The 14,582-nt window shown below is 43.9% G+C and overlaps 1 protein-coding gene across 2 annotated transcripts in view; it reads left to right on the top strand.

The window, feature by feature from the left end:
• The window catches only part of TUBGCP4 (tubulin gamma complex component 4), a 378,854-nt gene that overhangs the window by 58,649 nt on the left and 305,623 nt on the right, over positions 1-14,582 (top strand). For both annotated transcript variants that reach the window (XM_086958209.1, XM_086958210.1), the window contains exon 2: positions 12,124-12,294. In XM_086958209.1, the coding sequence (XP_086814335.1) occupies positions 12,124-12,294 (171 nt within the window). The remainder of the gene's footprint in view (positions 1-12,123; positions 12,295-14,582) is intronic.

Raw genomic sequence — 14,582 nt, 5'->3', positions numbered from 1 at the left:
TTTGTGAATTGACTGTCTGGTTTGTGAGTGACAGGGCTGGGGGATTTCAGGAGACAGAATGAGTCTGCCCAGTGTTGAATAGAGAGATCTGCATCGAGATGGGAGGCAGGAGTTGCACCTGGGACCTGAATAGGACTGTGCCCGCCCCCACAGTGCTGGCTCCACCCCCTGTGGTGCGTCTGATGTGTCTGTCCTGCACTGTGAAAGGAGAGAATTAATCATGTCAACAAAATGCTCCAGGGCTGTGCTTTCCCTCTACAATGCTGGCTACACCTCCTGCTGGGTGGCTGGCGACCCTGCCCCTCTCTCTGAAAGGAAGGGAGAGGCCAGGAAAACAAAGTGCTCAAGGAACACCCAGAACTGGTTCAGACCGGGCTCAGAGCCCTCCTGCACAAAGGAAACAAAGACTTTTAGGGGTATAAGTACAGGACCCCTGACTACCGAAAATTTGATCATCCTGGAAACAAGAAGGAACCAGTGCCAAGAAGAAAGCTGGAAGACTGAAGAAGGACTGCCCTGCTGTGTGATGCTGGACTGACCTGCAGTTGCTTTTCTGCCTGGGAGAGGGGAAGGACTTTGTTGTTGCTTACTTGAAGGAATCTCCAAGGGCCTGTTGTGAGCTGGCTCCCTGTTTGAAGTCCCAGTAACAAAAGGACTTCACCCCCAGCTTCCCTGAGCTCTGCTGAGAGCGCTCTGTCCTTCCTAGAGTGCTTGGGCCAGTTGTGGTACCTCTGGAAGTGGTACCTGTAATGGGAAGCTGGAATCCAAGATTGGAGAGACTTTTCTACAGACGATTTATCGCATCGCTCGATTGCGGAGCGCATCAATGTCAGTGCGAAGAAATTCCAGTCGCCGCGAAGGACGAGATCGTTGCAGCGCCTGTTGCGGCTGCCAGAGAAATCGCACCCTTCGCTAGCAGGAAAAATATAATCGCTGCGAGTATCGTCGCAGAGCCTGTCATCACGGGGTGAGATCGTCGCACCACCGCTTTGCGAGCTGTTTCACGTTGCTGCGAACATCGTCGCAGAGCCATCGCTTCGAGGGGCCACGAGAGGGGAAGTTTGTCTCTAAGCCCCGGAGATCGTCACATCGTGCCTTTGCGAGAGGAAACTTCTTACGGAAACTACGCTCTGGAATCCATACAAGTCAGCGCCTTCCACCCCATACAGACCAGATTCATCGCAACACATCCGCTGCTGCAGCGGGGCTGTCACTAACGCCTCCCCAGGGTCTCAGGAGTAACGCATCGCTTGTTTTCTACTGCTGCAGGTTCTGTGCTTGGAACTTTTTATCGCAAACAAAGGTACTGTGGCTAAAACGTGACGCAACTGTGGATCATTTTATCGCTAACGTTAAGAACTCTTTTGCAACCATATTCTTGAACTGTGTATGTTGGATTTTTGTTGTTTTCGTCTTGTATAGTTTAGATTAAGGCTTCCATCCAGCGTCTCTGTTTGTTGGCGGTCGACCCAAACCTTATTTTCATGCTACCAGGGGCTTTAAACATTACTCATCAAATACCACGGATAAAAAAGATATGCCCGTAGTCTCAACCTTGCACACTTTGGCTCCTGGAATACCACTCTCAGCTTACTTTTAGATCTAGCATTTTTCGCGTCTAACCTTCGTTATCATCTTCCACTATCGGATACAAAGTCTACAGGTGGAGATAGTTAACCATCTCCAGTAACATCTCCACCATCATTTTTGTCCTTCATTTGAAGTGAAGCCATACTGTGGAGATACCATTAGAAACTTCAATCCCAATTAGTCTCGCTCCCATTACCTCTCTGGAACCTTAATATCGCAAGATAACCTATAGGACTCAATTTCGTCAATTTTAAGATTTCAAGAAACTGATTTTCGACTGACTTACTAAACCCGCCACATTCAAACCTGAGTCACTAACTATCTGAAACTCAAACAATAGTCTGTCACCTGAAGAAGGCTCAAGAGCCGAAACGCGCGTAGTGGTGTCTACCGCTTTGCCTTCAACATTCTACACAAGTTTCATGTCTATTGAATTTATATTTTTTCTTATGTAATTTTGTATCTTTTCTTATGTAATTTTAACTGAATATATATAACAAAAAACAATTACCCCAAAAAACAAAATAAGAAAACAAAGAAAAAAAGTTACAAAAAGCTATATCAGAAATATCTAATGCTGTATGGTTTTACATACAGTTGGACTTTATACATCATATATATATGTGATATACAATACCTTTTGTTCCACTTTAGAAAATAGTAAAATAATTTGTTCCATCCAATTTGTCACTTGGCTATAGACCTTTCCCAATCTTACTTTTTCCCTATGTATAGCAAATGCTATGATACTATATAGGGGTCCCCTTTTTCCAAATAATAGTTTAGATTAATACCTTTTATTTTTCTAAACTGTTGTGGAGTCAGTTTGTGGTGTTTTCACTGTTACTGTGAGTCTTGGTACAAATACTTTACACATTGCCTTTGATAAGCCTTGACTGCTCGTGCCAACCTACCAAGGGGGTGAGCAGGGGTTATCGGGACAGCCTCACTGTTAGTTACTGGAGCAAATAATTCTTCACTAAAGGAGACGCAACACACCACTTGAGTTACGTTAGTTTGTTTATTCTCCTGTAGGTTTACCCCACCTACGCGTTTCGGACTGTTACAAGTCCCTGATCACGGTTACAAACATTTGTCCTTTTGTTTATGTTGCATTTGTATACTGTTTATTCCACTGAGCACATTATGATGCATTGTGGGAACAGTAGGCAAACTCTTTACTTGCTCTTATTGTTAGCATAGTCACTGTGTTTGAATGCCGCTGTTTAGCGCTTTGCATCATTTTAGGATGTTGACCCAAGGATTTAGCCTTGGTATGTGCATTAAATTGGCGTTTAGTACGTCAATATCCAATTAACATAAAACGTTATAAATTGGAATCATGCTTAGACATTTTAATATTATGTCATAAAGTCAGTTATGGCTGAGTGCCAGAGTTAAATCCTGTATGTGCATTTCAGGGAAATTAGAATGGTAATATTGTTTATAAATGTACATGCATCTCCTCATCCCCGTTCAAGCCCATCGGGATTCTAGTTTTCAACCTAAATATTAGTTTAGATTCAAGACCTCTTAGTTTTAGTGAGTCGATCACCTCATCTTTCATTTGCCTTTATCATTGCTAATCCTGTATATTTCACATCCTTCCAAGTTTTACCAGGATGGATTTTTAGATGTCTTCTTTAGTGAAGAATTATTTGCTCCAGAGATATATATATATATATATATATATATATATATATATATATATATATATATATATATATATATATATTGTGTAAACGATTATTAAAGTTAACAAGAAATGCACAGGGTGTTAAAATACCATTTCAAATGTATTTATTTAAAACACTTGTAGAGCGCGGCTGTCACCTGGCAGGTATCCTGGCGCTGAAAAGCTTACTCCTGGGTTAGAAGCAATGGGAATTGATTAGGGGGGTGGAAGTGGAGGGGTAGAGCTAGGGGAAGAGCCATGTTTTTATTCGTTTCCTGAAAGGTAGGAGCTGTGGAATTTGGCGAATGTCGGCAGGCAGACTGTTCCAAAGCTTAGCAGCAGCTACTCTGAAAGATCTTCCCCCGATCCTGGCCTTCTTAAATCTGGGTACTGTCACAAGGCAGGTGGTCGCGGAACGTAGAGTTCTGGTTGGGATGTACCAAGTAAACATTTGTTGTAGGGGTCTTGGTCCTGATCCGTGTAATGCCTTGAAGACCAAGCAGAGGGCCTTGAAGGCTATTCGTTGCTTCAAGGGAAGCCAATGTAGCTCGGCTAAGGCAGCAGTGGCCGAGGATCTCCTGGTCCATCCAAGGGCCAATTTGGCTGCTGCCGACTGGACTCGTTGGAGTCTGTCCAACAGTACCGTAGGATATTCGAGCAGGAGGGCATTGCAATAGTCAAGGCGACTAAGAATAGTGCACCTGACTATCAATGCTCGGGCCGGAGGTGGTAGTAATGGCAGGATTTTACGTAATGAGCGCATAAGGGCCGAGCAGGTGGCGACTGTTCTTGTTACCTGCGTTTCCATGCTAAGTTTGTTATTTAGCATGACACCCAGATTGCGAAAACTGGCGACAGGTAGCGGATTATCTGGGTTTTCCGGGGGCCAGAACTCCACAGGCAGAAGGCGAGGGATTCGGCTCGCAGGACAGAACAAAACCTCGGTTTTAGAGGAGTTGAATTGGAGGGAGTTACGGTGTAACCAGCCTGCAGTGTCTCTTAGGCAGTCGTGGAAGGCTTCCAAGGGGATGGAATCTTCCCCCTCCCAAGAGAAAATGAGCTGGGTGTCGTCCGCATAGTTTACTGTAGTCATATTATGGGTTTTGATTAAAGTGACCAGTGGCTTTAAGTAAACATTGAAAAGGATCGGACTGATAGAAGAACCCTGGGGTACACCGTGAGGGACTGGGGAGAAGGCAGATTGGAAAGGGGGGAGGGATACAGCCTGTTTCCTATCTCTGAGATAAGAGTGGAACCAGAACAGGGCCGTGCCGTCAACCCCAGCCTCTCTCAACCTCTCTAGCAGGATCACGTGGTTGACAGTATCGAATGCGGCAGACAGGTCCACTAGGATCAAGGCCACAGCTTGGCCCCTGTCTGCCCGCACTCGAAGTTCTTCCATGGCAGTAAGCACTGCTGTTTCGGTGCCATGGGCTGGACGAAATCCGAATTGGAAGTCGTCCAGAACGTGATTCTGCTCAAGGTGTGTTGACAGGCAGGTGCTGGCCCATCGTTCCACCACTTTCGCCGGAAAGGGCAGAAGTGATATGGGTCGAAAGTTGGAAAGGCACACTGGATTCAGAGATGGTTTTTTCAGTAGCGGGGTGATGAGAGCTTGCTTCCAGGGGTTGGGAACGAGTCCACAGCAGAGAGATTGATTGCAGATCCTCCGAAGGGTGTAGAATAGCTCGTTCCCGCATGCTTTCCAGGTTTTTCGGGGCAGTGGGTCAAGGGGGGACCTAGAGGTGATGCCCAGTGCCAGTCTCTCAAATTCTGCCCATGATTTCAGAACTAAACAAATATCTGGTATTTTTATGTGAAGAAAGTGTCAATCCTAACTTCGCCTGTCACCTCACTTCTATAAATTCATCCCTCCCCCTTCCTTCTATGCTTGTTTTGTATATACTCATCATCTAATATTTTCCATATCTTTACTTCATTGTTAACTAGTGTTTAGTGTGTCATCTGTGAACGTTCATTTATGTTATATAAATGAACTTATAGAATGTTCGGTGAATTTGATCTTTTGAGAGCTGTTCTTCACATGTTACTGTTTCCACCTACGTGTGGGCCTTTATAATGTTACTACTTGAATGAACATCATTTATCCACTTTACATCTTCGTTTCCTGCTTCAACAGAGGGGCACACAAAGGAAAGCATCCTCTGTGCTGAACAAAAAGATGGAGAAAACAAACTGCTTTGGGGAAGGTAGAGGATTGTCTGTGGCTGCCGCTCACTTTAGTACAGCCAGTACATTTCATTAAATGTGACAGGATTACTGACTACTGGCAGCACCAGTATCGTTTTTTTGCTCACCATGTCATTCCAGTTTGGACCTAGCCATATGCAAATCAGTCTTGACCCTGCGCCCAATGGGAACAGTCCAGCCCCAAATTCCAGGCCAGGTCCTCCATGGACTGGAAACAAGCATCCTAGGACCGGTTTCGGGCTTTCAGTCCTCATCGGCCAGGATATCTGGACTCCAGTGGCATGGAGAGCACGGGACCCACGTCTTGGCATACCCGTCCCTCGGTGACAAATGCAGAAAGAACAATTGAGGGACAGAATGCAGAACAATGTCATACATTCACCCCAGTTCAGAGATCTGGGCCTATTTCCAATGTTTTTTTGCTCACCATGCCATTCCAGTTTGGACCCACCCATATGCAAATCAGTCTTTATCCTGCGCTTAATGGTAATAGTTCAGCCCGAAATGTGAGAGGAGTTTTTAAAGTGAATTATGTGACAATCTTGGGATGTCCTTTTTTTTTTTTTTTTTTTTTTTTTTTTTTTTTTTTGCAGCATACAAAATGTAAATACCAGTAAATGAACTATGCATTCAACAGTTAGGAAAGCAATAATGTAGAACATGCTTTTCTGTAACTCTGAAGTGTGCTTGAAACAGATATTTTAATAGGATCAAAACAAGTAAAGCCACTTTAATTGGTGATGCATAAATGATAAATATTCCCAGAAATCCCATTTCCACACATTATCATGTGTGTGCTGTACGCTATATAGTTTATTCAGTAAAACTGCATGCGTTCGCAAAGTTAATGGGCATTTCATTGAAAAATGTGCTTTCTGTTAAACACAGTGCGCTACCACAGAATTCTTTAGGTACAGTAAAAAAGTCAACCCTCCTCATACCCTTTAAAGGTAGGTGGGTCACAAAAGTTTGTTGTTCTAAAAAGTGCGCTGTGATTCTAAAATGTTTGGGAACCACTGATCTAGAATTACAATGTCCAAGGCAGTCTGTGTAGTCCACAGAGCTTCTCAAGGGAAAGGACCTCTATAGCTACAAGTTAAATTCAAGCAATACAAAAAAAATGGAACATTGGCCTCCAGGCTTGCACCACTTCTCATCATACCACCTGGTCATAAGAAATCCATAGAATGCATTTCTTTCTCAGTATAAGCCAGCAAGCTCTGGAACTTGCTATAAGCCAATATTCAAAACCTCAAGGAACATATAAACTTCAGAAGACAGTTGAAAACATTGCTATTTCCAAGATAACTATATCATCCCACATCTCTGGGATGGAACTCGGAAAGACAGTTGCACCTTTAAGTTCAATCTACAGCTTACATCCCACATACATAACATTTCTAGCCAACCCTAATAGCAATTTCTGCAGCTAACTGTAATTTAACATCTTACACTTACATAAGGCATATCTGCCATGTGCCTGGCTTGACCGTCAGCTATACTGTACTAGCCAATACACTAGCTATCTCCAACTGAACAGGCTTGGAATAACTGAAGAGATCTGTCCTATACTGGTGGTCAATTAGAGGGCTTGAATCTAGTCCACCATTGCAGGTCCCAAATACCTCGCAATGACACTCAAACGTTGCATAATAGTAACAAAACACATCCCAGCAGATCGCTCAAGTTTTTTTTCTTTACAGCCATGCCAGTTCAAGCCAAAACTATAGGCACATTTTAGGTTGGACAACCCAGTGCAGTAACAAGGTAAGCAGGCTAGGATCATAAAGAGCCAGCAGAGCTGCCAGCTTACTGAAGCCACAAACACTGCATCCGTCTATCATACCTCTTCATCCACTACATACTAGAACACAATAACCGAAAACCAGTGGTCATCCCATAGGATCATAAAACAAAGACAACACCCTTTCAGCCACACATCATACATGATGTAGCTCACTACCTAAGTAAACAAGACCTTTAGTACCTCAAATAGAGGTATAAGCTCTATATAAATGATACAGTAGAGTTGGAATAGTGTTTAGTTCCCAATGACTCTGCAGTATAAGATTCCTTTTCAGGGGTGTGGAATACCTGTTGCCCTGGACATACTGCTAGGGGTCAAGGATAGAAAGAATTCATGTTTATTTTGTTTGCTGGACAAGTCATCTTATTCCACTTCAGCACAAGCACTTTAGTTGCCAGTTTACAATGCCACAGTATGGATCTGTGGCATGAGGATTGTGTAAAAATCAGAAGAGGGAAACAGAGATTGTGGTAAGTATTAAAAGGACATACTGATCCTGGCCAAAGCCACTGAATTGGGGTACATGGCAGAAACTAGTTGTTCACATTTAAGATCCAAGCAGTGATAGTAACTCCAAATAGCCTGTTTTCCCCAGTTTCTAACCTTGCTAGACAGACCTGTGAATAAAAACTAATTTGAGCACCACCTAGGCAATTAAGAAAATTACCTCGTATAGATCCCACACCCTTTTTTCCTAAAAAGTGCTCCCTTGTAGAAAAGAGGTCGCAGCATGCCCGACCCTCAAAGGTTCCGAAAGAACTCGATGATGAAGCATGTCACTGGATAGCATTCAGTGAGTGAGAGTTCCTTAAAGAAAAAGCTTTTTCCCCCTTATCCAATAGGCCCACCCTAGAGGATTTGAGGTTGACTCTCTCTTGACTGTAACACTGTAAAGAGGTTTGTGTACCACTAAGGTAAGATATGTATCCATATGTAGAAGTTGTTCAAACGTGTATTTAATATTCCGTGTTGCGAAAAAAGACTTTACTTTAGGTCGAATGCTGTAAGGAAATGCAGTGAGCAGTGATCTCCGCTCGCATTACGACAATAAATTAGGAGCCTAATCCTAAAAGAAAGTTTAAAAAGTGTACTTGCAGGTATGTTCTATCACTGGTGAAATTTGATGGAATTCAGGAATTCCAGGCTTAGTCTTACTAGTGGAGTGCAGCTTGAGCCCTGTGGCACAGTGATCATGTTATCCATGTCTAAGGATATCCATTGCGTTTACGGCATTTTCGTCAACAAACAACAAATTGATGGTAAGAATGCTTGACTTAATCTTAGCCACTGGTGATCACTTGGGCTGCTGATAATTTTTTGCCCACTGTGTCACAGAGACCAGTTTGGGCTGGACTGTTACCGTAAGACCAAGACTGATATGCATGCCACTGGTTTCTATCTGGAGCAACTCTGTTGTGAAAATAATTGACAGAAATGCAGACCGAACGATCACCCGTTGAGATTAAGGTTCAGATAATTCCTTTCATCATTTTGGTATAGAGTATCCAGCAGTTAACCTGGGTGATCTGTCACAGGGTTCCCGTGTTGGAGCATAAGGAGTGGCTCTTAAAGTTTTCATTGGCAGGAGGATTCTGCCTGCTGACGAGTCCCAGTATGCATAATGCCCATGGATTGCGCTCCAGAAGTCGGAGTATACAAGATAAAACGTTGGTGACTGCCATTCTGTGCTGGACAAATGCAAACACCACAGTTAATGGACAGAATGCAGAACAATGTCATACATTCACCCCAGTACAGCGATCTGGGCCTAAATCCATCGTTTATTTGCACTCTACATCAACCCAGTTCAGACATGGCCATATGCAAATCAGCCTTGACCCTGTGCCTCATGGGAACAGTCCAGCCCGAACTGTCAAGCCATGTCTTTCCTGGACCGGAATCAAGCATCCTAGGACCGGTTTCTGGCTATCAGCCGTCTTCAGCCGGGATAGCTTGACTCCAGAGGTGTGGAGAGCATGGGACTCACGTCTGAGCATACCCATCCCACTCGGGGTGACAAATGCAAAAACCACAGTTAATGGACAGAATGCAGAACAATATCATACATTCACCCCAGTACAGAGATCTGGGCCTAAATCCATTGTTTTTTTGCACTCCACACCACCCCAGTTCAGACATGGCCATATGCAAATCAGCCTTGGCCCTGTGCCTCATGGGAACAGTCCAGCCCGAACTGCCAAGCCATGTCTTTCCTGGACCGGAATCCAGCATCCTAGGACCGGTTTCTGGCTATCAGCCGTCTTCAGCCAGGATAGCTTGACTCCAGTGGTGTGGGGAGCATGGGACTCACTTCTGAGCTGGACAGCACAGACAAAAGGGAGGTGGTGCTTAAAGTGGTGAGCACGAGATGTGATGTAAGACAGCAGGGGCCAGGAACTTTACCTTTTTAAGTCGAGCCTAGAGCAGTGCATGCGCTGCTCTAGTAAAACGACCTTTTGGAATCCCTCTGGACTTTTCACACACTTGTGCGTGTGAAAAGGCCTACAGCTTGCAGTTACGGGCAGCAGCGCACAGTGTGCAATCTGTCAGATTTCACACGTGAACGCAGCTGCTTTCACTTCACGGTCACTTTAACTTTTCTACAATTTGCATTCGGTTGTAAGCTGCAGTGAATCCAATGCTTGCCATCCTTTAACAAACGGAAACAGGGCTTGCAGTTAATTTAGTTGTCAGGGTTGCTGTAGCATATGGTAATTTTGCACTGGAATCTATTTGAAATGCGTGCACACCTTGTTTTCAGAAGAAGATAATGGATAATATGCTCAAGTCAGACTTGAACCTTGCCCCCCAGCACCAAAGTACATAGATTGCCATTATGCCACATCCTCTTCAGTACATGCTAGTGGAAATCTCCTGTCTATGGCATCAATGGAAATAAACATTCATACATTTTTTCAAAAAACCTTTATTATTTTGTGTCCAAATAAGGCAATTAGTATTATCAGAAAATCATGTTACACTGAGCTGCTTTAAAGCGCTGCAGAACACAGATGTCCTGGCAGAACCCACACACTTTTGGAAATGCAGCACTCTTCATCCACATATCGTACAACAAATAACAGGATTGTTGATGCTGTGTAAGCAGCTGCAGGGCGATTGAGTGAAGTTTTGGTACCTTTTAAAATCAAGGATGCTGTTTTCATGGCACTGGTTGTACTCAGAACCTTTACGGATTCTCCTTAAGCACACACACATACACACACGCACCAAAACATAACCTTGTGCTTCCCTTTTATAAATTGCTGTTTTCTTGTTTGAAGTGTCTAGCCCTAGAATTCAGATAAGAGTAATATGAGTCAGTGCTGCCGGATATCAGGCAGCCAGGCTTTAAAATATTATACCATGGTGAGCTCTCCGCTCTGGTAATGTTGACAAACCAGTTGTCCACGATACTTTGGGTAACAGAAACAACTCCTCTGTTGGCAACGTTAGAGCATAACTGCGAAGTTACTTTTTTCCCTGTCATATAAACCACAAACGCACAAAACAAAAAAAGTGGTATAAATGCTTTTTCACAAAACAAGCATTGGCATAGACAATAGGTCTCGCCTTTGGGACCTTATAAGTATTTTATTATGCAGCACAAGATCCTTGGTGCAACATCAACCGTTGCATGGCTAAACCCCTTTAATTTCCCAAAGGTGAGACCTATTGGCTATTACAATTCTTGTTCGTTCTAACTACAGCTCAACCACAGAACTTCAACTTCAGGGTGTAAGAAGGAACTGGGAGACCTGAATGTACAGGCTGCTATTTGGCACTCTTCTACACTCTGAGTCGCAGCTAACACCACACCCTTTTTTAGACACACAGAGGCCGCAACAGCTTTCTTAGAAATGTTATGCTCTTGTTGATCTGATGACCATACTAACTGCGGCCAGAGTTTAGTTCTGTTCTTCTCTACTCTCCATTGGGATCCATAATAAGTGGTGGAATTGTGAGATGCAGATCTGTTGCATTAGATGCGTATTTTTATAGCTCTTTGTCGTTAATTCAACTCTCCAGATCCCGCAACATCCACTTTTTAAGTCACCTTTTTGTGATACGGGAACTGTTACGTTTCATAGACCGTATGTTTGAGATGAACTCATTTACCTTTTCTTTATCGTGGTTCAATAGATTATGATTCTTTGTTGGAAATGGCAATAAAAAACATTGAAACCTAAAGCAAATAATGGAATTTTGCAGCTGTGGAAAAAATATAAATATTTGGAAGGGCAAATTGGAGATGCAGGTCCCGTGCGATTGGATGTGGTTGGTGGTTCTGTTTGCATTCATTAAGTGTGGGTAGCCAAAGGGCAAAAAGTAAATAAATCAGTTTTTTTTTTTTTTTTGCTTAAATATTGTAAAGAATAGCCTCACGGAATCCAAGATTACGGTAAACAATGTACCATACTTGAAAAGCGATCAGTGGTTAATCAGTTTTATGTGATTCCTGCAACCTATAATCCTCATTGTTTTATGTTACATTTCTGGTCATTGATTTACACACTTTTATGATTCATTGTTGCAAGGCCTGGTTGGAAGTAAAAATAAGAAAGCCCCCTAGTTGCCTGCAGTTTGCTGGTCCCTACTGAATGCAGGCAACATTAGGGCACTGTTGAATTGTGTCCCAATGTCTGAAAATCACAATAGGACAAATGCAGCATGTTTTCCAGAAATTGTTGAGGAACCGTGTCCCCACAACCTTGTACCCCAGAATGCAATCCAACATATTTATGGCCTACTTGTTAGAAATGCCAACTTGTTTTCTCAACATGAGCCATTTTCTTTCCTCTTCCCTTATTATTAAACCTCATGTTTTTTTTGTTTGCCCAAGGTATCTCAGGAAATGCCCTTCCTCCATCCCAGTGAGACAAGCGTGTTGAATCGACTCTGCCGCCTTGGAACAGACTACATTCGTTTCACAGAGTTCATCGAGCAGTACACCGGGCACGTGCAGCAGCAGCAGTGGCGGTTTCTCTGTGCGGGCGTCGGGGCTCCGCCCCAGGTAATTTGCACATAGGATTTAAGATCACATCATACTGAAGATCACGTTTATTTATTTGTAAACAATAATACATTCCAAAGAACACACGGGGCACTGTCTCTCTGACTCTGCTGCCCAGCCCCAGTCACCGCCGCACCAGGTTTATACATGATTATCAGTGTCGGAAACTTTCGTGACGTCCACTGATTGATTGCTGCTCAGTCTTTTGCCGGCTGAGAACCTCACAGTCCTGAAGGCTGTGATGTCATCACTCGGCAAAAGACATAGCCTGGAGGCCCAGTCTCCACCCCCTGATGGCGTGGAGATTAAGTTAGCCCCGGGCGTTTTTAAACACAAGCCCGGGATTGCTAACGTCTCCATGTCAATCAGAGAGTGGAGGAGACTGAGGGGAGCTTGCTGTCATGTCACCCCACCTCCTCCCAACTCGTCACAGGGCGTGGTGAGGCCCACCCTGTGACGATTCTGGATAGGGACCGTCTGCAAAGACTCACTTCTTCCCCCGCATGCTTGCAGTCGGAGCCTGAGAACGAAGTAGCAGCCATTTTATGCCTGCACTAGGAGACTTGTGAAGCAGCCAGCAGGTAGGGCCCCCCAAGCGGGCAGTTTTACATTTAACTTCTCCTGCACTGACTGTATTGATATTCAGCTGGAGATGATAACTGGGAAATTAAATTGGTCGAGCGCTCGAATACGGAAGTGCGTAGGAGCCGGAGGCCCACTTCCTGCTTGCATATTCCCAAGGGCATGCAGCCAATCAGATAGCCAATTTGGCTGAACATTTAATTCCTGGCTAGTGTTCTCTCGCTCAGGAGAATATCAACAAACCATTTCATCAGTTGTCACGTTATTTGCTCACAAACACATTAGAAGTGAATTAAACATGTGTCTGAAGCGCATGTGAATGTGTATGATGGCCATAAGCACTAGTTCATATGCATTCACAGACTGGTGTACTGTAGCACACCACAAACCTTGCCTCTGGCATTTCACTGAGTGAACCACCTAATTTTGCAGTTTTTCTTCCCTCTGCAGTTACACATGATGGAATGTGTTATGAATGATTGCCATGCATGCCTTCTGCTAATTAGATGCAACCAGCATTGAGCAAAACGTCAGATCAATGCCTTCATTATGAACCAAATTTATCGTAAGTCAGTTTTGGGGATGCTAAGTGCCTAACCACAGATAGGAGTATCACTTGAGTTGAGGCAGAATTACTGGAGATTTAGGAAGTGCGTGCAGGGAGACTACTGCATACAACGCACTGGAAGGCGGGAGGAAGTGTCACCTAAAACATGTAAGGACTCAACATTTTCCACCTTGAACATTGATTTAGGATCTATAAATACATAAGAGTGGGGAATGTGTTAAGATGAGTTACGTTTGTATGTGTGAGATTTGCTGGTACCTCGCAGCTTGCTGGTCTGACATCATGCTTCCAATACTGGGCTTTCATTTGATTACATATTTGTTTGGAGTTGGAGCCTTGCTCTTCTTCCCTTGGACTAGTTTGACTTGGACACCTGATAACAGTGCCGTGTTACGTAATAAGCCAGCTCTGGAAATAAGCTGTCCTTACAACTTGGAGTTAATTTATTTTTTACGCAAACTGACCGTTTTCTAATTATTGCCTCCCAAGTGCTCTCTGATTTCTGCCTTGCATTTTAAAGGATGCTGAAAACGTCCTACTATTTCCCAGAAAGTTGTCAGTGACGCTCAGTCACTGTCTGTTGGAGATGTGTATGGGAGTGATGGGACCCCAGAGAATGGGAAGCTTTGGGAGATGGGCTGGTGTCGAGAGATATCAACGCCTCCCGCAGCTGTCCATTCGAAATTCACCACTTGACCAACCAGCTCAAAGCCAAAAATGTAGAGTGATTTTCATTCCTCCTTGGCTGAACAGTGTCTAATCTGGAATTTAGCTACAGGATTTGAAAGTTTATGGTGGAGTAACATATGTTCATACAGAAATAAGAAGGCCACAGTGGTGTTGATGGCTCTGCTGTTATTCCATTCTATTTTTAAAACCCCAGTAGGTTGCAATACCCCCTGGAACTCCTTACATCGTCGCTGCACAAGAACCGCACACCATGCTGCCTGAATGTTTTTTAACCCCTTCGAGGCTATTGACGAGCTGGGCTCGTCATCGCGCTTACCTGTCCTGCGCGGATGACAAGGCCAGCTCGTCACGTAACGCGGTAATTTTGAATTTGCCGCGCACAGCGGGAAAAGCCGCCGCAGCGATGCGGTTAAAGGACTAGTTCCTCTTCCTCTTAACCTAAGATAAT

Source organism: Lissotriton vulgaris, chromosome 2_1 (assembly GCF_964263255.1).
Source record: "Lissotriton vulgaris chromosome 2_1, aLisVul1.2, whole genome shotgun sequence".
In the NCBI taxonomy this organism is placed as follows: Eukaryota; Metazoa; Chordata; class Amphibia; order Caudata; family Salamandridae; genus Lissotriton; species Lissotriton vulgaris.
This window is presented reverse-complemented; position numbering and strand designations above follow the sequence as displayed.